At 43.7% G+C, this 22,066-nt stretch overlaps 2 protein-coding genes across 8 annotated transcripts in view; one reads left to right on the forward strand and one right to left on the reverse strand.

Annotated features, from left to right (window-relative positions):
* Nucleotides 1-22,066, forward strand: part of LOC310746528 (integrin alpha-M-like) — a 156,713-nt gene that overhangs the window by 25,871 nt on the left and 108,776 nt on the right. The window lies entirely within an intron of this gene.
* The window catches only part of LOC310746485 (voltage-gated potassium channel KCNC1-like), a 62,968-nt gene that overhangs the window by 16,168 nt on the left and 24,734 nt on the right, over nt 1-22,066 (reverse strand). For 2 of the 7 annotated variants that reach the window (XR_014540731.1, XR_014540732.1), the window contains exons 4-6: nt 14,781-14,975; nt 1,924-1,966; nt 294-352 (exon numbers count right to left, since the gene is read on the reverse strand). Coding sequence is in view for 4 of the 7 variants with exons in the window: in XM_083580262.1 (XP_083436388.1) it covers nt 5,473-5,570; nt 14,781-14,975 (293 nt within the window). In the remaining 3 variants the exon portion in view is untranslated. Of the gene's footprint in view, nt 1-293; nt 353-1,923; nt 1,967-5,449; nt 5,571-14,780; nt 14,976-22,066 lie in introns of those variants that run through there. The other 5 variants (XM_083580264.1, XM_083580265.1, XR_014540730.1 and 2 more) reach the window with 4 other exon arrangements.

Raw genomic sequence — 22,066 nt, forward strand, 5'->3', positions numbered from 1 at the left:
TAAGCCTACTGCAAAGCAAGGCCCAATTTCTCTGCCCATGGAAGCCTTACAGTGAGGCTTACCTGCATGTGGAAGAGCTGCTCCACCATGGAGACAGCTGCATCTCAACACCACTACACAAAGGATCCCTGCATGAACAAATGCTCCCAACTCAGCTCTGATCAGGGTGGAGAAAAAGGACCTTATTGCACAGAGTGTGATGCCCTGAGGATTCCCATCTGCCAGGCAGCCCACCCCAGGAGCAGAAGCGACAACACGCTGAGATTGGATTGAAAGCATTGAGCAGGGCTGACCTGCCTCCGGGGGGGCGCTGGAGTTCACATGCCCAGCCAGTCTCAGGCGGTAATCAGAGCTGGAGACAGAGAAAGACACGGAGACCTGATCACACCGCGCTGAAAATGCTAAGCAGGACAGGTTGTGCAAGCGGCAAAGAGCAATGTTCACTTCCTTTGTGTGCATGAGAAAGGGGGTTAATTTTGCAAGGAACTGATGCACACTTACTGATGCACACAACGGGAATGAGGAGGGGGAGAAAAACGGCACGTGCAAAAGTGCACATTCCTCATGCTGCCAGGTGCACTTTTCAATGGCACAGGCAGCACTTGCACGAGAGTCAAATTTGCACATTCTGAGGATTGCTTCACAGATGTTTCCTACGTAGAAGTCACTTCTGTGAAACAAAACTTCAGAGACACGGAGCTTATCTCTTCTATTTGCACATGCAAGTCTTCATAACCATGTGCAACCCAGCAGCAAGTTGCACATTTAGCCCATTTTGCAAGAGCAGAAAAAGCTTCACCTGCAAACAGGTACAAATGCAGATGTGCAAACACTTTGATTGTGTTTGTCACATTTCCTTTCATTTGCTTATCCAGGTTTTGCATGTGCAGATGGAGAGCAGAGCTTCCCTGGCATGCAGCACTTTTTGAACATGTTCACCAGGTGCCCAGTTTCACACTTACCTCTTCTGCACTTACACGCACACACACACACACACACACAAAATTTGATTTTACAACCACAACAAAGGTGCACCTTTATCTCCTTCACACTTTTAAATAGGATTTTGCACATAGGTCTCAATTCCATATGCATGGCAATCTGCACCAGGAAACAGGATAGTGGAGATTGTCTACAGATGGGGAGAGGAGTGCACCCACAGGATTTGCAGTAGTGGCTTTCTGGCACCAGACCCGTTGGACAGCAGTTTAGGAAGGGCCAAGGTGCTGGGGATGGGGGAGTGTGTAGCTAATCCTAGGAAACCCTAAGGGCAGGCAGAATTAGTCATTCACCTTGTCATCTGGGGTGAGTTAAGAACTGCATCCAAGCAACCATGCATACAACCTTCACCTAAATTGATGCCTTTGTTTCTTTAACACCACAAATGGATAGCAAAACTAGATTAGACAGGCAAATAACTAGGGTTGCCATATTTCAAACAGTGAAAATCCGGACAGAAAAGTTGTTGTGCTTTATTTATTTATTTATTTTTATTTTTGAATAATTTTCTTTTGGCAAATTCACAAAAGAAAGGATGTTTTTGAGCTATTTTTTAAGGAAAATCACAAAAAAACCAACATTGCACTGACAGCGGTTGCCATACGTCTGGATTTTCCTGGACTTTTTTGGGGTTTTTTTAGCAGATTATGCCCGGACACTGCTTCCAACTGCAGTATTCTCGATATGTCCAGGAATTCCGGATGTATGGAGACCCTAGAATGGTCTTTTTCACAAGTCTGGTGTAAGAAGGCATTCTTTCTGATGCTCTCCTCCACTTTCCCACCCCACCCCCATGCATTGGACGCTGGGGTGAGGCTGCAAGAGGTGCCAGCCTCATCCAAACGGCTCCCTGTGGAAAATGGAAAATATTCCCCCTGGGTGCAAAAAACAAGCAGGCTAAGGTGTGTGGAGCGAGTTACGTACCTGGCTCACGCGGTCGGGGCGTTACGAGAATACAGGGTGGACCCTACAAGACGTATGAAATGGGGCATTAATTGGAATCAAATATTGGTGCAGCCCATCTTTGGGGAGAACACGAGGGGAGCCCAGCATCTTAATAGGTCCTTGTGCAGTTTCAAATATACTTATCCTTTGTGCTAACCTATCCCTATTTCCTTTTATGCTTCTAGTCTTACACCAAATCAAGCCCACACTCCCAAGTGCACTTTACTCCCCCCATCCCTCTTCCTCACCATCCCTGCTGACTCCTCCAGCAACACCCATTTCTCAGTTTAATCTTCTGAGCATGATTCTTTACTTTGTGAGTGTGTGCTGTGGAGTACAGCTCCTGCACTCATCCCCACCCTGTTGTGTCTCTATGGGCATCCTCAAATCCAGAGCTATGGGGCCCCCCAGTCGTGTTCCCTTCTGTGGACAGGCGCAATATTTGCCCTGAAAATGAAAACAGATAATATGAAATAAGCCACAAGCACATGGGATACCGGGGTGGGTGGGTTATAAAGACATCTGAGTGCCTAGAGTTATGAAAGGTGGGGAAAAGGGTAGAAATATAGAGCTCCCCCCTCAAAGCAAACAGAATTCAGAGCTGTTTCATGATGGGCCTGATTTAGGGACCTCATCCCTACCTGAAACTTAAGCTGCAGTCCGGTACACACTTATACAGAATGTTCCCATTGAGTGGTGGGACTAAGAACACATAACTGCATATACTCGCATTCATATTTTCTTGCCTTGCCTCTCCCCTTTGTCCTTCTCACTGTCAAAATTGAGATTGTAAGCTCCTTGGGGTAGGGGCTCTTCATTTTTTGTTTTTTTACTTTGTTAAGCTTGATTTGTGATTTTAAAAATAATAGACCTGGCTTGCCAGTAGTACATGTGAAAAGGATCTAGGGGTCTAGATGACTCTTGGAGTCCCTTCCAACTCTACAATACTATGACAGGGTCTGCCAACCTATCAGCATTTCATTGTAATGTACTTCTCATTAATAGTCTAGGATGACTGGTCAATGGCTGGCTGATCAACAGACGCTACTAGTCAGGAGAAGGCCACTAGATAGGAGAGGAATCTCTCTGGTCCTTTGAACAAGGTCACTTCTACACTACCTGTTTAATGAGCATTTATTCTGATTTGTTTGTTGAGAGATTAGACTCTATCAGCACTTTCCCCCTGATTTGTTTGTGGGGAGAATAGATAGTGCTGTGTCAAGCAAGTGTTATCCCTAAGTTTCCAGTGTAATTTTCTGTCACTTTCCGTTTTTGGGGGTGGGCGGGGTGGGGCAGCAGGTTTGTTGTGCAAGACTTCCCAAGCAACTATAATTGCACAGCCTGAATTAGCCAGTATGTGACTGAATCCTACCCCAAAATGGTGACAGTTTGGAAGCGCTCTGAGATACCTATCAGAACTTGAAGAAAGTAATGCTTTTTCTGGTGAACAGTGGGACTGGTGTGTGTGTGTGTAAAAAGAGCGAGCGACCACAAAGTAGCAGTCCAGAAGGCTCAGAGCAAATGGTTTCTATGTGGAGTTCATTGAAATGAGTGATGGAGCCTGGGGGTTGCCCAAGATGCTCTCTCCCTGTAGCAGTGCCTGCTCGCTTCCACTTATATTCTGCTGGTATATTTGTCAAACAAATATTACCAAGGCACTCTTAGTGAATCTCTACCAGTGCTTTCCTATCCAAAGGAAATTAAGTCCACTGGTGCTGCCTCCAGAATTTCTCACAGCTCAGTGAAGGGGGTGTTTTTTGTGCAACTGTATGCTAAATGCATTTCACACATATGCAGGGCCTCTGGGGAACTGTGTGCAGTGTCTGTTCAAGGACAGGTTTCAGTTCATTCCAATCACCATGTCATTTTGGATTTTGAGAAAGGCAGGGCTAAACAGCTTTGCACAAATCACACAGGCAGAGCCCTCACTTCGTCCATGGAAATTTGAAGTAATACAGGTTTATAAATTGATGCATGAGGTGGAGAAAGTGGTTCAAGAGAAGTGGGGCTGGATCCAGGTTTTAGGGGTTGCCTGAGCAGGCTCTTCTTAATGCCCTCTAGTGCCTACCCTCACTTGAGAGTCCTGCATTGCTGGGGGCTGGACTAGATGACTCTCAGGGTCCCTTCCAACTCTACAGTTCTATGATTCTGTGATTTGTGCCTGCATGTGAACAGGTTTGCCTGATGACAGTGGCTTGTTATGTCACCAACCGGAGCAGGCACAGGCAAACTCCGGCCCTCCAGATGTTTGGGACTACAATTCCCATCATCCCTAGCTAACAGGACCAGTGGTCAGGGATTATGGGAATTGTAGTCACAAACATCTGGAGGGCCGGAGTTTGCCTATGCCTGCCCAAGAGTGTAACACCCCTGCAAGCAAGAGGCTGGTGGGTGGCCCCCCTCCTCTCCATGGTGTTCACCAGCATGTGCACTTATAAGGCAACAAGAGCTAAAGGGGCGTCCCCCTCGTATGCCCTCACTCACTTCCCCAGCAGGATTCCTGCCGTCAGGTATGCCAGTCAGCAAGTGAGCATGGTATACGAGGCTAGTGCCACTGCCAGGAGCCAAAGTGAAGCAGGGTGCTGGGGGCAGAACCAGCCAGTTGCCTCCGCCCTATGCCAGGTACCAAAGTCAGGCCATGTGAGAAGTTTCTCTCCTAATACTGGAGTTTGGAAATCGTTCAGTGAAATTGGCTGTTGATTCAGGATCAGGACAGACAAAAGAGGATCAGCAGCTTAGAAACTGTTAGAATTCTGATCCGTTTTTGATGGTGTTGAATAACCACCTAGAACTCCTTCAGAAAGAAGAGTTGAAAGAAAAAGAAGGAGAAGGAAAACCATATTTGGGAAGATCTAACAGGGCTTCCCTTAAACCCTACAGGTAGCATTGGTGGAATTGCCTCAGAGACTCAGCGTTATGTGTAGTCTGCAGTAAAAATGGAGAGCAGCATTCTGTGCCAAGATAACTTCAATGCAGCAACACTAACTGGGGGGTGGATTGAAACCTGCAACCTATATAAATGTGCAAATTTATTTAATTTCTTTATTTATGCATGCTTTTAGGGGCCTTATTTTGACATTACTATGCTCACCACACCAAGGAGAACCAATAAAGCCCAGTCCTCTTCCTCCAGGGAAATTCTGAGGATCCAGCTAAATGCTACGTAGGTTAGTAGTGATCCAGCAGGTTCTAGTATGACCTCATTCTCCTGCATTCTCCAATGAGCCCCAAAATGGCTGTTTCCATTTCTTTCTTGGCATTTTTTCATTTTTGCTTTCCTCTCCATGCAACTATGGGTGGAACATTTTGGTTCCTCACTTCAGCCGGTTTATTCTTCACCTGAGCCCTACCAGAAATGCAGCTGGTAACTCTAGGTGCTGGAGGAGGGGAGCTGCAAAGTGGTCAATGGTGGCGAGTTTTGCAGGGAAGGCAAGCGACAAGGAGGACTAAATTGCAAGAGTGAGTAATGGGGTGGGGAGTGGGGTGATGTGGGGAGCCTACTCACCAATTCCCTGCATTCCAGGCATCCTACTCATGCTTCCAGGGGGCCGCGTTGGCATTGTAGTCATGCAGGTACCAGGAGGTGGCAGAGGAGTCTGATGCTGGCTGCGGCAGGCGGCGGGCGCCTATGGGGCCCGGGTTTGGTGGGCAGTGGGGTAGAGGGGGAAGGATAGGGGGTAGGAGCAATGGATGGAAATGAAAAGGGGATAGGAGAAACAGACAGAGGATGTGTGAGGAGGAGGCACTGAAGATGGGCATGTGATGAAGTAGAGGAAGGCACAGCTGTGAAACACCCCTCTCCCACCCCTCACCCCTCTATTGCCCATCTCCCAACCTGAGCTCAGGACTCCTGGTGCCCAGACTCACCTGTCCTGATAGATTGGGTTTCCCTCCCTCAGGAGTCCTGCTTTTTTAGCTTTTAGCTTCTAATGCACTACCACTAAAAGGTAAATCTGCATGATGTCATGGTTAGGACGCTTGCCGTAGATGAGAAAGACCTGGGTTCAAATCCCCACTTAACCACAGAATTCACTAGGCGGCACTATCTCTGTGCCTAACCTGACTGTGTGGTTTATGAGGATAAAAGTGGTGGGGAATAATTCTCTGTGCAGGCTTCAGAGAGGAAGTGGAGGGCCATTAGTATGTCATGTTTAATGACAGAGCAGGCTTCTGCCTCAATCATTCTAAGCTGTTTTTAAACTACAGCTATAATTTTCATTGCTTTATTATTACTTAATTATGACTGGATAGTGCTGTTGTTTAATAAATGTGGCATTATTATTATTATTATTATTATTATTAACTAACAAGGCTGCTTGCATATTTTATTTATTATTACTTGGCTCGTAATTAATTTCTTGTTAAAACAGGCAGGTGATCTCCTGCTACGCTTATCCTATCTGTCACGTCCTTTTCACTGCTGCTTGCTGGCTTGCTTGATTCCCAATCTATCTGAACGAGCTGCAAAATTATTTAGCAATGTCCTCAGTAAGGTACTATTGTTGGGACATGGCATGGGGGAAGCCTCAAATCCCAGTTCAAGAATGAGTTCACCTTGGGCCAGTGAACATTAGTCAGCACAGCCCTACTTTGTGATGATGATGATGGTGGTGATGAAGAAAATGAGGGTGGCTTGACTGCTGCCTTGACCACCTTAGAGGAAAGGTGGAATATAATGAAAGCCAGTAACATACAGCATCTTGTAGATGTTTTTGTTTGGAGGCAATCTAGAAATAATGGTTAAATAAGAAGAGAAAAGCTGTGCTTTTAATAGGAGATCCTAGCAACTGAACCTGGGGCTATGTGTGCAAACTGTGAGCTCTACCGCTTAGCTGTAGCACCTTCCCTAAAATGGCCAAAGCATTGGTCAGGAATCAAACAGGCCTCCCTTGTGACACATCAAGACCATGGGGAGGCAGACCACCCTGGGTGCCCTCACTGAGGGGGGTAACATTCGGCTTGCTGTCCACAACTCCCAAGCCTACCCCGAGCCGTCGGGGTAAGGGGGGGAGCTGTGCCGCTTTGCTGGTGCCATTCCCCCTATTCCCCTTCATTTTGACAGCTTGGGGGAGGCTTGGGAGTCACGGGCGGGCAGCGTGCTGAATGGCCGCCATGGGTGGCTCGCTCCGGGCACCCGAGTGGCTATCCCGCACCTGGGAGGGCACCCTCCACGCCACACACCCCTCGGGAGCTCGCCCGCCCTGGGCAGCACGGGCATATGCTCCACCGCTGCACTGACCCAGAAAATAATGGTGTGCAGCACTGAGGAAACAGCAGCACATGAGCTTAAAACAAAATAAAACCCTATGATTCTGTGACTCACTCCCATCAGCCCCATCCTGTCTTGCCTAAGAATTTTTCTGTGGTGCAGATGGTATTCAGCAGTCTCCTCATGCTGGCCAGGCTACCAATGTCCTAAATTTTCCACCAGCTGGGAACACAGCTCTCTCTCTCCCCCTACCCTCCCATTATATTCTGAGCTACAGGGAATATGATAGGCGACTAGTGCAAGGCACAGGATGGACTACACCACCCCATTGGAAACATGATTACTATGCTGAACAGAAGACCCACTCCCTCGTTTACTTAGCATAATGTTTAACCCAGCAGTCCTCGGCTTATCTCTCTCCCTCTCCATATCAAGTTTTAATTTTATTTTATTGTGTGTGCGCGCACGCGCATGCTCAGCCTTGGTGCTATGCAATAAGAAAATTTCCATTTGCAGACATCTGGATTAACAATGATGCACAAAGCAGTGGCCTATTTCCCATGTTAATTTGCATACATTTGGATTAGGATGTAAAGATCACTTAATCTCTAAGAGGTACGAGGGCACAAATCACCCCCTACTATCTGCCCTAAAAATTCTGCTCCCCAATATTAAATCTGGCATAACACTTTGCAGCTATTCAGTGTAACTGATGCTCTGCACATGCCCAGACATTCTATTTATTTTATTGTAATGTATTCCGGGAATGAGCCCTGGTACTGAAATCAGATTCTGTAGCTGTGTGCCTTGACTCAAACCTCACCTCCAACATTTTGTTATCATTTGCGCGCATTGAGATTTATTAATGTCTATAAGTAAATCAGCAGTGGTCTTGCCCTGAGTATTATATTTGATTTAAAAGCATACGTCAGTGAATATTCACATACTTAGGGCTTAATAAGTGTATGCAAATGAACAGTACATTGAGTATTTTTAAAAACGTGTTTATAGATTAAAATCCCAGATGAACAGCTGGTCTAATCTCTTAACTGCAAACATACGAAAGATGCTGTAAGCACTCTAGAAGGGTACTCTCCATTTGCATGGGGGCAACAGATTGGCTTAACAGCCCCAGCTGATGTCCAGTTTGAACTGATTGGGTGCCAAGCATTTCACAGATGAAAACAGGAACATGCTTGTCATACTCCTCATTCAAAAGAGCCCTCCACTGCATGTTAATGAAGACTCTACTCTGTCCATTGCATGCTTTATTTCTTTAGTCTGCAATAGCTTGACCTTCACAAGGCGGTTGTTATTTTGATTAAAGATATATTTGAAACACAAAACTGTCTAGTAATGGATCACAACCCAAAGTATACCTCAGCACCTGCAGTGGTAGGTTGTGCACTGCACACAAGGCAAAAATAGGGGCACTGATTTACCAAGGCCAGTTAACCCAAAATAGGGGCTGTCCGTCATAAACAGAAGCAGTTGGAGCATACGGAGTTCTTGGATATCACCCAGAACCATCTGCGACACAGAGAGGTTCTGTGGCCAATGCACAGGAACTTCTAGGGGGAAACAGGTGACATGGAAAGGGCTACTTCAGGGCAAGACATCGGAAAACTACCAGCCTGCTGATGAAAAAGGCTATCGCCACAGTAAACTAGTTGTGCTCCAATTCTAACTCCACTTTCTTGGAAGTAAGTCCAAGTCCTCAACAGGACTTAATTCTGAGTGGATGTGGTTAGGATTGTGCTGTTAGGCTCTAGGGTGCCATAGCACTCTTTATACTTCAGCTAGTAAGCAAGAACATCAGAGCAATGGTTTCCCTTCCTTTTTTAATTTACATACACTGGGATTAATTAGCAATTGCTTATGAACAATAGGCTTTCTCCCCTCTGGCCCTTTGCTTCTCTCTCTTATCCAGCAATCCAAAACCCATTTAACTCCAAAAAGGAGCCTCATATAAGTGAACAGGTGATCTCTCTCCACAGTGCCTGGTTAATGGATTGCGGCCTTAAGTCTGCTTTTCATGCATCGTGTTTATCCTGAGGCTGTGATGTGATAAATTACCAAGTGGTATTTCAATAACACCATCGCTTTATTCATGCTTGTCCAGACATCTTTTTAATCTGGTGGTAAGATTGCTGTGGCTCTTTGCCAAGGACATTTCCGCCCACACATGTGCTCCTAGGTGATATCCCAGAATGCACTCTGGCATATCTGGGACCACTGAGACTGGCTTAAGTGTGCCAAGTGTGGGGAGGGGACAACTTTGTCTGCTTCTCCATGTTTGCTTGGAGGACCAAGAAAGGAAAATGGGGTCAAATACAGTGAACAGAGGTAGATATTTTCTTTAGTGCACACACAAGGCTAGGTAAACCTTTACCCAATTAAAGCAAAAATTGTCCACTATGACACCCTGAACTCCACCTATGGTAATCAGGTGCAAATATTTGTTGGTCAAAAGCACTGTTCTATTAAGCATCAGATTTTATTTTTTTAGAAATTAGCTTTAATGTAAATCTAGAGAGAGACTGCCAAAAGTAAGCACCATTTTAGCATTTGCATTCCCTCCTTTATGAGAAAGAGAAAATGCCTTTTCCAAGGTGATACCTTCTGTGACAAGTATGCCTCTGTTGGTTTTCCTACATGTAAATATTTGATTGATGGATTAATGAACTAAAACTCCTATGAATAATAACAAAGATTTATTTTAATCAGATGGCAGATATTAAAAAAAAAAATTCCGCCAGGGACAGTTTCCCTTGCAAGAATACAAGCAGCTAATTCTGCTAAAACTCCCTCTGTTACACATTTTGGTAGAACAAAAGGAATGTTTTCTTTTTTACTCACTATTACATTAGCCAATCGGGATCAAAATATGATTGTGCACTTCACTGTCAGCTCCACCAATTAATACTAGTCTCCACATTAATCAACCAAACATTTAGTTGATTAACTGAGTAAAGCCTGAGGCTCTAATTAAGACCTGAAAAAAATCAGAAGAACAAAGTTTTGGGGTACGTTTGTTTGTTTAGCTGATTGAAGCCTAACACCGACTATGAGAGGACAAAAGACTAAATAGAGGTTGGGAATTACAATTTGCTACCTTGTTAAACACAAAATACATTTAGCTGAACAGCGCACTTGGGTTCTTGCATTGTAATTGTGAGTACAGTAAACATAACCTTTACTGATGGATTGTGTTTGAAGTGCCAAAGTATTTTGTTATAAATTCCAGAGGGGTAGCTATATTATCTCTTGCAGCAAAAACAATTTAACAGTCTTGTAGTCCCTTAAATTCCAACAAATTTATTATGGCATAAGCTTTCATGGATTCGAGCTCAGTGACATTTGTTAGTCTTTAAGATGTCACAAGACTCCTTGGAAGTATTTTTGAGTAGGCTACTCCTGAACTTCAGGAATAGCTTTCTCTCAGTCTTTCATGACCCTATTCCTCAGTAATCTTACATTAGTAGCTAGAATTGAGTATCAGCGGAGGTGAGGTGGGTGTAGAAGGACCCCTCTGGCCCATTAACAGAAAACAGCAGGTGAAGCTTTTTTGGCAAACAGCTATGCATGATCAATTGCTAATGGTTGCAGAACAAACAGCAGTTAAAGGGGCACCTATGCAGGTTTGGCTGAAAAATGGACAACACTAACCAGCATCCATTGAACTAAGTGAGACTTGCTTCTAGGTAGATATGCATTGAATTGCAAGGATATCAGGGATGGATTCAAAATATGCCCTGCTCCCCATTTCAAATAAATGGAGGGAACTGTAGGCAGATCAGTCACATTAGCAATGAATTTCTTCCTAAGCACTACAATGTTTAATCAATAAACAATTGCATTAATCATTTAATAAAAATCTCTGCTTGGTTTAAAAAGGTGCTTTGATTAATCAGACAGCAGATCCCATCCCCCCAAAAAGGTATTAGTTTTAATGCAGGCATCCTTAACAACTGCATATTGCAAACACACTTGAAAGAGGCATTTCCACTTTTATTGCACATATTCACATAGTATGCATGTGAAAATCTCTCTTCTAAAATACCTGCTGTGATACAAACGTACCTGATGTATATAAAAAAATCCCCTTCAGAGGTACTGCTTTACCTATATTCAAATTTGTGCAAATCTAAATTTATCAATTGGCTAAAACTCATATAGTTCATCATCAGAGTTTCCTTTAATCTTGGTGACAGTCCTGGTATTTTCACCAATAAGTGTTGGGGGACCAGGTGAAACTCAGAGTTCATCCAGACTTCCTTTTGTGTCACGTTTCTAGGCACAGGTCTGTGCTTTAAATCTCCATGTCTGAGTGCTTTTTTTTTGGTCCCAGCACTTTCCCTGCGAAAACCCACTCTTTACCACTGAAAACAATCCTGTGGAAAACCTGAATTGCTGTTTGTTCTGATTCAGCATTAAGGAGCAGGTTTTCCTGAGGAAAGTGGTAGGGGGAAAATAAAAAGCTCTTAGACAGGGAAAGTGCAGATCCATGCCCAAGAATGCACAGGGCAAAAAGTAAGTGTGGATCAGCCCTTAGGCTTGTTTTGCTAGTCAGGAAAGCTGGGAGACTCTGCCCTTTGCTGGAAACTGACTGTTGCATCAATTTATATGAGCCATGTGACTTGTAAGACAAGAAGAGCTCTGTTGTGCACCTGTGGTCCCTTTGCTTCCTTTTCGTGACACTGACTGCCCAAGACTGAAACCGCAAATTGAGTAACTGGTTAAGTAATTAAAAACCTTTTCAGTTGACTAAAAAGACACCGCCAGTTAGTAAGACAACTCTTTTCTTAAAATAATAATAATTTGAAATGGTGCACAACCCAGTGGCGTAGCGTGGGGGGTGCAGGGGGGGCGGGCCGCACCGGGCGCAACATCTGGGGTTAGGGCAAATCCATGGGTTAGGGGGCGCAAATCCACGGGTTAGGGGGCGCAAATTACTTGCCTTGCCCCGGGTGCTGACAACCCACGCTACGCCACTGGCACAACCAACACCATCTGAGAAAAGCCATTTGCCAGTGCCTGCTGTAACATATACATGCACCACCAAAACCTAAAGGAAGTACACTTCCTTTCTTCAAAGCTATTGTTTCAGTCATCATATGCCAAACTGACTGATTAAAACTCAGTTGGTTGATAGACTACAATTTCTTCAACTAAGTGATAACCTTAATTCTGCTTGATGAAGAATTCTGTGCAATTCAAAGGTCTGCATGCTGTTATGCCAAATGAAGTCTTCCCAATAAAATATCATACCTATACCAAAACCTATTTTATGTCTCAAAAGCTGTGGACCAGAAAGATAATTGTCAGGATTTGGACCTAATGACAAGTGGCAAGCCGACAAGTCGCTGCTCCCTTGAGCTCTCTGTAGTTGCTCCTTGCCTGCTTCTTGCCGATTCTCCCTGCTGTGTAACACCTCAAACATCTGTCGTGTTCTCTCCCTCGGTGGAAGTAAATACCTCGTCAGCTTTCATTTGCTGCCTCCTCCTGTTCCCCTGCTGTGACAGGCACAACCTTGTCCCTGTTCGAGAGGCTGCCTGCTGCTAAGATCAGCTTCTGACAGATGCTAGACCAGCAGTTATAAAACACTCAACACACGTTGCTGCTGATTCCTCTCCAGAGGGGCAATGTTCTCCCATACCTTTCCACAGTGAGATGGGCAAAACTAAGATTGGCTCTCACCTAATTTAGGATGGAGGACTGCAAATGCAAGAGGTCTCATAAGAACTATTGGTAGGTTTTCCAGCAGTACTGAAATCAGATTGATCAGTGACAGCAGTCCAGTGTTTAAACTGTAAATTCTAAATTGTAATGATGCCTTCCAATGTTAATAGCTAACTGCCCTGCCCTAACTAGCTTTTCTGTCTATGCAGATGACTGAAATGCGGTTTTAAAGGTTGTTGGTTTTTTTTTAAAAAGGGGAATCCTAATATGTATAAATGACTATGAGAACCTATTAAACTGATTAATTTGTAACAAATCTATTGGTAGGACCACTTTTCAGAAATCTGAAATTGACCTCCTTTCAGCCTCCTTTTTGTAAAAAAAAATACAAGTTCCTAAGCCTCTTTGTGGGGAAAAAAGTACAGAAGGACAAACTCTCAAAGCCTAATGGGGGCAAGTCCAGAGACTTTCAACAGACAAGAGAAGAAATCCTATCCACATCCTCTCCATGTTCCTCATCCCTGTACCCTGTACCGACTCCCCCTTGCATTGGCTTCCTTATCCAATTATAGCCAACTTTCACGATATTAAAAATTATAAATGATCCTATTTAAAGTACATAATTTGTGTTTTTTCAGCAGAGAGACTGAAATTCTAGGTTGGGTTCTATAGGGACATAAACATTTTCCATCGAGCTCTAAATGCATAGTTTCGTATTCTGAAGCTGGTCCCCCAACAAACCTGTCTTTAGCTTCACCTGAGTCCTGAAATAGTTTGGGGATTTGAGAGCACTTTAAGAGAAATTGAGGAGCGGTGGTGGAAGCACTAATTGCATTGGTGGCAATTTCTCATGAAACTACTATTGCCCAGAATTGTCAAACCACATTTTGAACTTCGAGAGTTTGCACAGGCAGCTTTAAAACAAGAAATGGTCCGAAAATGAATGAATGGAAAACACCCCCCAGCTTATTTATATTTGACTCATTATTCACTTAGGTTTACATCCTACCTAAGGCTCACAGCAAACATAATCTTTCTTGACTGCGCTCCTGAAAGGTAGCTTATTATTACTATTCCCATTTTATAGATGGGGAGTGGTGTTTATGGGGTCCATGTTTAAGTAAGGATTTAAAACCAGGTCAGTTGGGTTAAAGTCTGGTTTTTTTTTTTCTATTCAAAGGACAACAACAGCAGGGCAAGGGTGGGTAGGAGGGAGAATATTGGTAGGATTTTCATCACAACTAGTCACTGAAAATAAGGTAGTCTACTCTTTGCTGCTGTTGTTTCCTTCAAAATGGTAGCTTCAGGAATGTGAAGAGCACCTACAGTCACTGTGGGACAGAATGATACAAGTAAGGGAGAAAACATGGAAGGAGATGGGGGACTGACACAAAGCAAGGGCTGACCAAAAAAGCATCTATTTGTTGAGTGGATGTGATAATGGAGCTGGGTGTGTGTGCAGGGAACATAACACAGGGCTGAGCTGGTAATCTCGGAGGTCATGAAAATCACAGGAAGCAACTGGGAATGCTGGAAGGGGAGGACCCACTTCTCCCTCCCCAATTTGAACCCAAATTGCTGAAGATCAATTGTGCTGGCGGGTTGCCAATTGAAAAGAAGCACTAGGGGGCGCTGTTCTTGGAACGATGAATGCTGTTGCTATGGTAGCAAAGATGGGCAAGTTGAGGCCTTCCAGTTGCTAGGGCATCATCTGCCTCATTTTAATTTGTCATGACCTTTTAACCCTCATGACAGGGTTATATTTAAACAAAGTACACATTAGCAGTTGCCTTTTTTTACCTCAGAAATGTGGCAATTTGAGGTTTTGCTATGACAAGGGTTATGGAGGTGGTGGTGATGTGGGGAAGGGAAATGTCGTACTTGGACTACTTGTTTAGATGCTCTTGCGAAAGAGGCAGGGCAAAAATTATGTACATGGATGTACCTTTTCGGATGTTCCCATCAGGTGACTGACCAAAGTCACCTGTGGAGAGGAGAAAGCAGGCTCGGTCACGGTTGTAGCGTTCCCGACCGCCAGGTGTGACAGGTGACTTCTCCTCAGGTGACAGGGCCTGGTCTATGGTGGGGCAGTCCTCATTAGCCAATGCTGCATTTGCTGCATCACCATTCTGCTTGGAATCTGTGAACGGATAAGGGAAAGGGGTGAGATTGAAAAAAAGAGAAGTGATGCAGAAGTAAGAAGAAACCTCAGACTCCTGGCTTTTCAATAGTACCTTTGCACCTTCCCCAGAATTCCCAGCTCAAAAAACAGACAAAAAACAAAACCACCACCTAGCTACCTTTCCCATCCTGAGATACAACAAATATTTTTTGGGAGTGTGGGTGGGTGGAGCAAATTCTTAGGCAAACACAAATTTGCTTGCCTGTAATCAAATCAATTTTCTTCTAGCAGGAATACTGTACACCATTTAATCATAATGAATGCTGCTGTAAGTTTTTAAAGTATGTACTCTGCAAATCAGATGTACATTACTGAATTGATCAAGTTGATGCTTTGCATAATTGCATTAAAATATATAAATGATGATCAATGTCCAAAGTGTAGAAATAAAATTTCAAAAAATCTTGCTAGATTTAAACTGTTTTGAAAACTTCGGGTCAGCTAAACCTTTCTGAGAAAATGAACTCTGGACTTTCCTCCACTTGCTATTATTATATTTGGGCCACATTCAAGTTCAGTTGATATAAATTGATTACCTATTTCGCTACCCTTTTGTACTCACATTAAGATTTGCTCAAGCAAATGGGTAAAAAGAAGAAACTGTTGTCTCTGTTAACATGTGATTATGAGGATTCTTGTAATATGTGGAGTGTCGCTTGTGATAGGAATAGTGATTCCCTCCTTAAGGGAAACTTGGGAGTTGTATTATGTGGAAGAACTAGGAACCTCTTACAAAACATTTCTCAGGTTCTGTGAAGAAAATCATAGATTAAATAAATGCGTAGTGCAGAAGTGTTCTGAAAGAAAGCAGCTACAAAATGGCATTATTTATTTTTAGCACAGTTCATTAATGAAACTGAAAACATAGTAAGTAGCTCATACACTTGTTGTGGCTACCAAGTAAAAATGTACAGATAAAGAACATTTGGGTTTGGAGGGGTTTTTTTAGGTTTTCATTCCTAGAGCTACAATAGTCTGAAATAATATCCATTTTGTGATGGCCTTTTGATATGTGACTATCAAGAGCTGCTATCCCTTAATAAAAGCATCTTTGTTGTCCTCATTTAAGATAATGCTCCATATCAAGCCTCTCAGTTTTGATCAAACAACTTTGAGAAGGGGAGTTCTCCCCCTCTGATAACGACGCCTATCATTTGATCAGTAGAATTGGTGACGTTATTGTAGGTTAACATAGATAATTATATCTTATCTTGTGAGGCAATTATTCTAGAAAGGGGGACAGGGTCGCCCCTGCAGAGAACAGTTTTTCTGAGAGAGAAAGGCTTCATGAAATTGTGGAACAATATTGCAGACCGGAGGGAGCTTTACTGCATACAAAATAAAGGACTGAAACACTCCCTTGCTGGCATGGTGCAGCCTTTAATTTCAAAAAAATGACATTAAAAACAAAATTTCAGAAAGGTTATGGGAAACTATTGAAGGTGATGTGTCTTTCACGCTAGTGATGTCACAGGCAAACTTATCCATCAGGTTCCTATTACACTGCACAATCAAATTTCACACACTATAGACGGAAAAATCACATGTTCCCAATATCACAATAATGGTGTTTGAGTGCTGGCAAAATCATGTGCTGAAACAAATAATGTTTTGTTTTTTAAAAAAAGATTTCTGGAAGAATCCTGTGCAACTAATAATCAACACCTGCATGTGTATTGAACACGGTTCATCTACCCCAAACCCAGTCATCTGATAAGTTCCTAAATTTAATCCCATTGCTTCTTAGCCTCTTTTCTAGCAAATAGGATGAACAACTGCTCCTGCTCTTTCTGACATTTTTTAATACTTGGCAATCGTTGCATATACTCTTCTCCCCCCGATCTTTCCCCCTAGGTTAGTGAATTTCATATTGCTGCCCTCAGGGACTTTTTCCGCACTGATTTGTTGGCTGAGTAAACGTTGCACATCTCCGTGGAATCCCCGCATGTCGCAAAAGATTTCTAGGAACAGTTTGAAAACCACAGCTCTAGGCTAAACATACTCAGTTCCTTTAGCCTTTCCTGGCATGATTTGTCTTCTCGACCCTTTCGCGTCTTTCTAGCTCTCCTCAGAATCTGTTGTCAACATCCTTCTTTATTAAAATGTTGTGCCCAGAGCTAAACTAAGTACTCTAAATGTGGTCTAACTAGGCCCAAATGAAATAAGTAGCATTACATTTTCTTCTGTAAGCCACTTTGGGTATGACTGTCATAGACAGCGGGGTATAAATGCTGAAATAATATAATAAAAATAAAAAAGTGGCCAGCGCAATGAACAAAATTAGCAGCCTCTCCACATGGCTCAGCCACTTCCTGAACCTTCCCATCTTTTTTTATATAAAAGATTTATGTACTCCCTTTTCCAAACTGAAGCATACTTCTCTTCTTTGCCTTAAAATAAATCAAGTGGATTGCTTACTTCACAGAAAACCTATCCGAAGGATTGCCAGATTTTTTTTTTAATTGGCTCTCCTCCTGTGCCTTTGAAAGCAGCCTGACAAACAGAACTGGGGCTGGTTGGACAATTTGGCACCTAAAGCGCATACCCTATATCAAGACACATTACTCTTCTTAAGGTCCACCACTGCCTCATGGTAGGGCTATTGTTTATATACAGAAAAATACCTAAGAAGCTTTTCCTAGCCCAGAGATCAAAATCACCCCAGCAGATGCTGTGGAACCAGCCCCCCATCTGTTCTTCCTGAACCCTTTGGTTGTTCTCCTTTACTCTAAAATAGGTATGTGTGTGCCACATTACCTGTCATGCACCCACTAAGCTGCCCTCATCAGTGTTGAAGCAAGTTTCAGCTGCTGGCCCACTCAGCTTCCAAATATGCAGTTTGGGTGGGACACCATCTTGCCTTTTGCCTCAGGTAAAAAAATGTCTTTGACCAGCCCTGGGAAGGGTAGTGTTGTGGAAATATGACTGGTGGAACAGCAGGAGGGAAGACCCTTACCAGCGTGGTGTACAGAAGTGAGGGCATAAACCTAGTTGATGAAGTTGCGGGGAAGTTGTTGCCATGGGGACCGAAAGGCACTTACACTTGGATGTGAGAAACTGAGGTGGGAAATGTGAAGTTCCTACCAAGGGGCGGAGATATAAAACGGTGCACCGGGTGATGGGGGGCGGGATGCAGTGAGACAGAGGCTGATGTGTCTCCCTGATAGCATTAGGAGATGTTCTAGCAACCATATCCCCCTGGGCCTCCCCCCTTTCTCCCTCTGCCATGTTTGATGCATAGCCAAGATCCTGTCCAATTAAGTGAATCCTTGCTCCTCCACTGCACTTGCTGCAAATGGCCTTTCTGGCCCAGGGCAACTGGAGCGCTTGGGAGAGGATGGCAGGAACTGGCCGCGAGCCCTGGGGGCCCTACAGCATGCAACCTTCCCCCACCTCCGCCTTGTTGCCTGTCTTTGAAGATTTGCTGGGTGAATAGCCACCAAAGAGCAGGAGAACTCGTGTGTGTGTGTGTCTATGCATGCACAGAAAGGGGTAGTGGTCAGCTGCTTTCACTGTGATATACTTTTCAGACTGTAGTCCAATTCTCGCCTGTCTGCATTCCCATTTCTCAGCTGCACCCCTTATGAATTTTGACTATCCCCGGTCAACTAGGCATCCTGCCTTTTCAAGCCTTCTCTGCTCAAAGGTATTAGCCTTCCCTATCTTTTCCTGCCACAAGCACTTTCCTTGTCTCTGTCATTCTAAAAGATCTCAAGAAGTCTTGCTCCTACATTCTTCACCCCCCCAACTGCTCTCTGAAAGAGCCCAGAAATCTTCATAGATGGACCCACTGATTCCTAGGGAACCCAGTCATCCTGGCTCTTAGCCTTTGCTGGGGATGTGCATGACTGTCTCCCTTGTGGGATTCCCTGCCAACAACTTGATTGTCCTTGCCAGCTCATAGGAGGACCCATCTGCTACTTGAGCCCCAGTGTATCTTGGGTATTTGGGATGCTCTTTCCACATGCAGAAATTCAGGCAAGAGTCACCTCCTTAACTCTGTAAGAGCAAGCAATGCCAGGGAATCTTCACAGATGCTCTACTCCGCTAAAAGAGGAGAGGAAATAGGAGGGCAACGTATGTATTGGCAAACGCCCTTCAGTCCTGATTCTCAGTGCCTTTTCCGACAAACGGCTAGTGGATCAATTTTATATGTAAATCAAAATGAAATGTTCCAGTACTTCTAAATCATCTAAATCCTAGCATAGCTGCCAAGCTTGCCTCCTCCTCCTCCTCTCCACCCCCATCCCTCCGTAGAAGAAAAATATAATAATTCTTCATCAAATGTGGCTCAAGTTGCCAAAACAGGCCCTTCGATGTTAGCATATGAGTCATTTTGGAAGGACAAAGTTAATCCACAGCCAGAGATGGGCTACCCTAGACAACCTTACCCTGAAAAACAGCTAGATCAGGTCTTTTCTTGCAAAGGAAGAAGCAGCTTTTGCACCACAACAAAGAATCAGCAGCTAAAAACCCAAGGGAGGAAACTGGGATGAAGAAAGAGAGATTAAGGCCACTGGCTTTCAAACTTGCTGACCCCAGAGAACCCTGGCAGCAGCATCCGTTGGTCTGCTGCCAAACCCCTCTGCATTGCAAAGGATTCTGGGATGCATTCTAGGGGGCATGCATGGTTTGTGAAGGATGCTGGTTACCCTCACAGGGATTTGGCATTGCTCCAGATGAACTGAAGATGCACTTTAGGATGCAGTTCCAGCTTCAGGATTCTGGGGGGAGTTTGCACAAGGCACCCTTAGTTGGTCCCCCTTAATCTGGAAGAGGTGATTTGAGAATCTTATTGTGTAGTCTCTGGTCTTCTTGGGTGCTCCAAGAAAAGTGGTACCTTTGCTAGTATTCGGGCTCTGTAGTGCTTAGATTACAGAAGGAGGGGGCTTCTCTCCTTTGCTTTTGGGATGGCACCCTTAGCTTTTCAGAACGCTACAAGGGTTATGATTTGCCTTGAACATTTAGATCTTGCCCTTCTAACACTTACATACTACTTAGGACGGCTAGCAACAATTGAAATCCACTATAAAATATTAATGTTCTAGGAAATACAATAGGTTGTATCCAATGCTAGCTCTACTCAAAGCAGACCTATTGAAATGGATGGACCTAAGTAAGAAATGGTCATTAATTGCAGTGGGTGTACTCTGAGCACTGGATACAATCAAATATATACAGCCAGAGATAATAAAATAAGACAGGTGTAGCTGATAAAACAAAAGCATTGGAAAGCAAAAAATAAAAATACCCATATAAAAAACCAAAAAGGTTTTTGTTATACAGCAAAATGCTGTTACGTGAGGGGGTCAACTGAGGCCTCATCTGCAGTATACATTTAAAGAAGTATCGTAACCATTTTAAACAGTCATGGTTTCCTCCAAAGAATCCTGGGGGCTGTAATTTGTTAAGGGCACTAAGAGTTGTTAAGAGGCCCCTATTGCCCTCACAGAGCAAATGGGGAGAGGAAATGATTGTTTAAACCAGCTCTGGGTCTCAATAGATCTAGGTCTGCTGGGAAATCCACCTGGGCATACCATGGATGCTGCCTTGAGTTTCATAATGGAGAAAGGTGGGATATACAGTGAATGAAATAAATAAATGAAATGAGCCCTGAGGTCTCTGCAAAATGCCTGACCTCATCAATGCCTGGAGAACCAGTCAAAACACACACAAACTCTCTTTTAGCCGCACACTGTAGAGGAGGACTGCTAATGGTGGACAAGTTTCCAAAGCTTCTTACTAATAAGCTTCTGAGGAATGCCCATGTTTCTGTGAAGAGAGTTTGAAAACCACCGCACTATCAAGATAATCGCAACATAGCACTTAAAATCCTCATTTCAATTGGTATTCTCATTTGACAGTTAGAAGAACTGAGACAAAAACTTAATGACTTGGCCCCATCCCCTTGGTGACTTCGACGCTGAGCAAAGATTTGAGCCCAGGTTTCCTAAAAATACCCGTGGAGCATTCCTTGCCTCTGTGATATTGTTAGCTTACTGCCCCCCTTATATCAAAAGGTAAAGTGCAGGGCTGTATACAAAGCAAAGAGAGGAAGACAGTTAGGAGAAGGAGCTTCATTTGCCAACATTACAGCCTTTGCCTTGGTAAAACTCTGCCTCTTAATATAACCAATCTCCTGTCCAAGATCCATTATATCAATCCAGTGGGAGCTTCCTCATCTCCAGTCAAAACTTGGCCCTACTAACTCTCCTCCTGCTTTTTATGTCAGGTGATGTGGTGTAATCTTGGCTCATTTCTGACACAGGCGTACTATGAGGTAAAGAGAGGTGGGGGTCTCAGGACAGCCGATTTTGGTGCCATTAAGAGTGGCAGCTTGGAAGACTGACAGATCTGACCCATGGGATACAACCCACTAGAAAGACTGCTTGTTCAGATTGCAAAATATTTTAGCTACAAAATGTATTGACTCACATTTCTGGCTTTCCCTCCATATCTAATGGTCACCAGTGAACTTTGGGCAATCAATGGGAGGGGGGAGGATGAGATACAGTTTTAAGAGACTGGCAGCTGGATTTTGAGCCAGTGAATCAATAACTGGTTTTGATTCTAGGAGCCCTGTGATTCTGTCCTGCTCACAGATTTGTGTGGCCTTGGGCAAGCTGCTACGGCTTAGGCTCAGCTATGTGTAAAATGGGAAAAAGAAACCCCTACCCTAAAGGTTCGTCATAAAGGGGAGGAAATACTGCAGCTTATTATTTTAACTGCAAGATCTGTATCAATCATAAGCAGCACTACTGGGTTCATTAGATAAGGTGGGTTTAATATTATTTATGAATAAGTAACAGTAGAGCTGTGTTTAGTCTGTATTATTTTTTCATATCATCAACAAAGTACGAGCTATAGATCTTTCCTTATCTATTTTGTTTAATGAAATTTACTCTGCTTCCTCTTCTGCTTATTGGGAAGGGCAAAGAGCAAGAAAGGGAGCACAGGACCCCTCTTTGGGGTGCTGGAAAGACTTCTAAAATTTCAAAGTGTTTTCTTCGCATCTCTCTGTAATTGTTAAGGGCTAGAAACTTGCTTAG

The sequence above is a fragment of the Podarcis filfolensis genome, assembly GCF_964270895.1.
Source record: "Podarcis filfolensis genome assembly, chromosome: 13".
Classification (NCBI taxonomy): Eukaryota; Metazoa; Chordata; class Lepidosauria; order Squamata; family Lacertidae; genus Podarcis; species Podarcis filfolensis.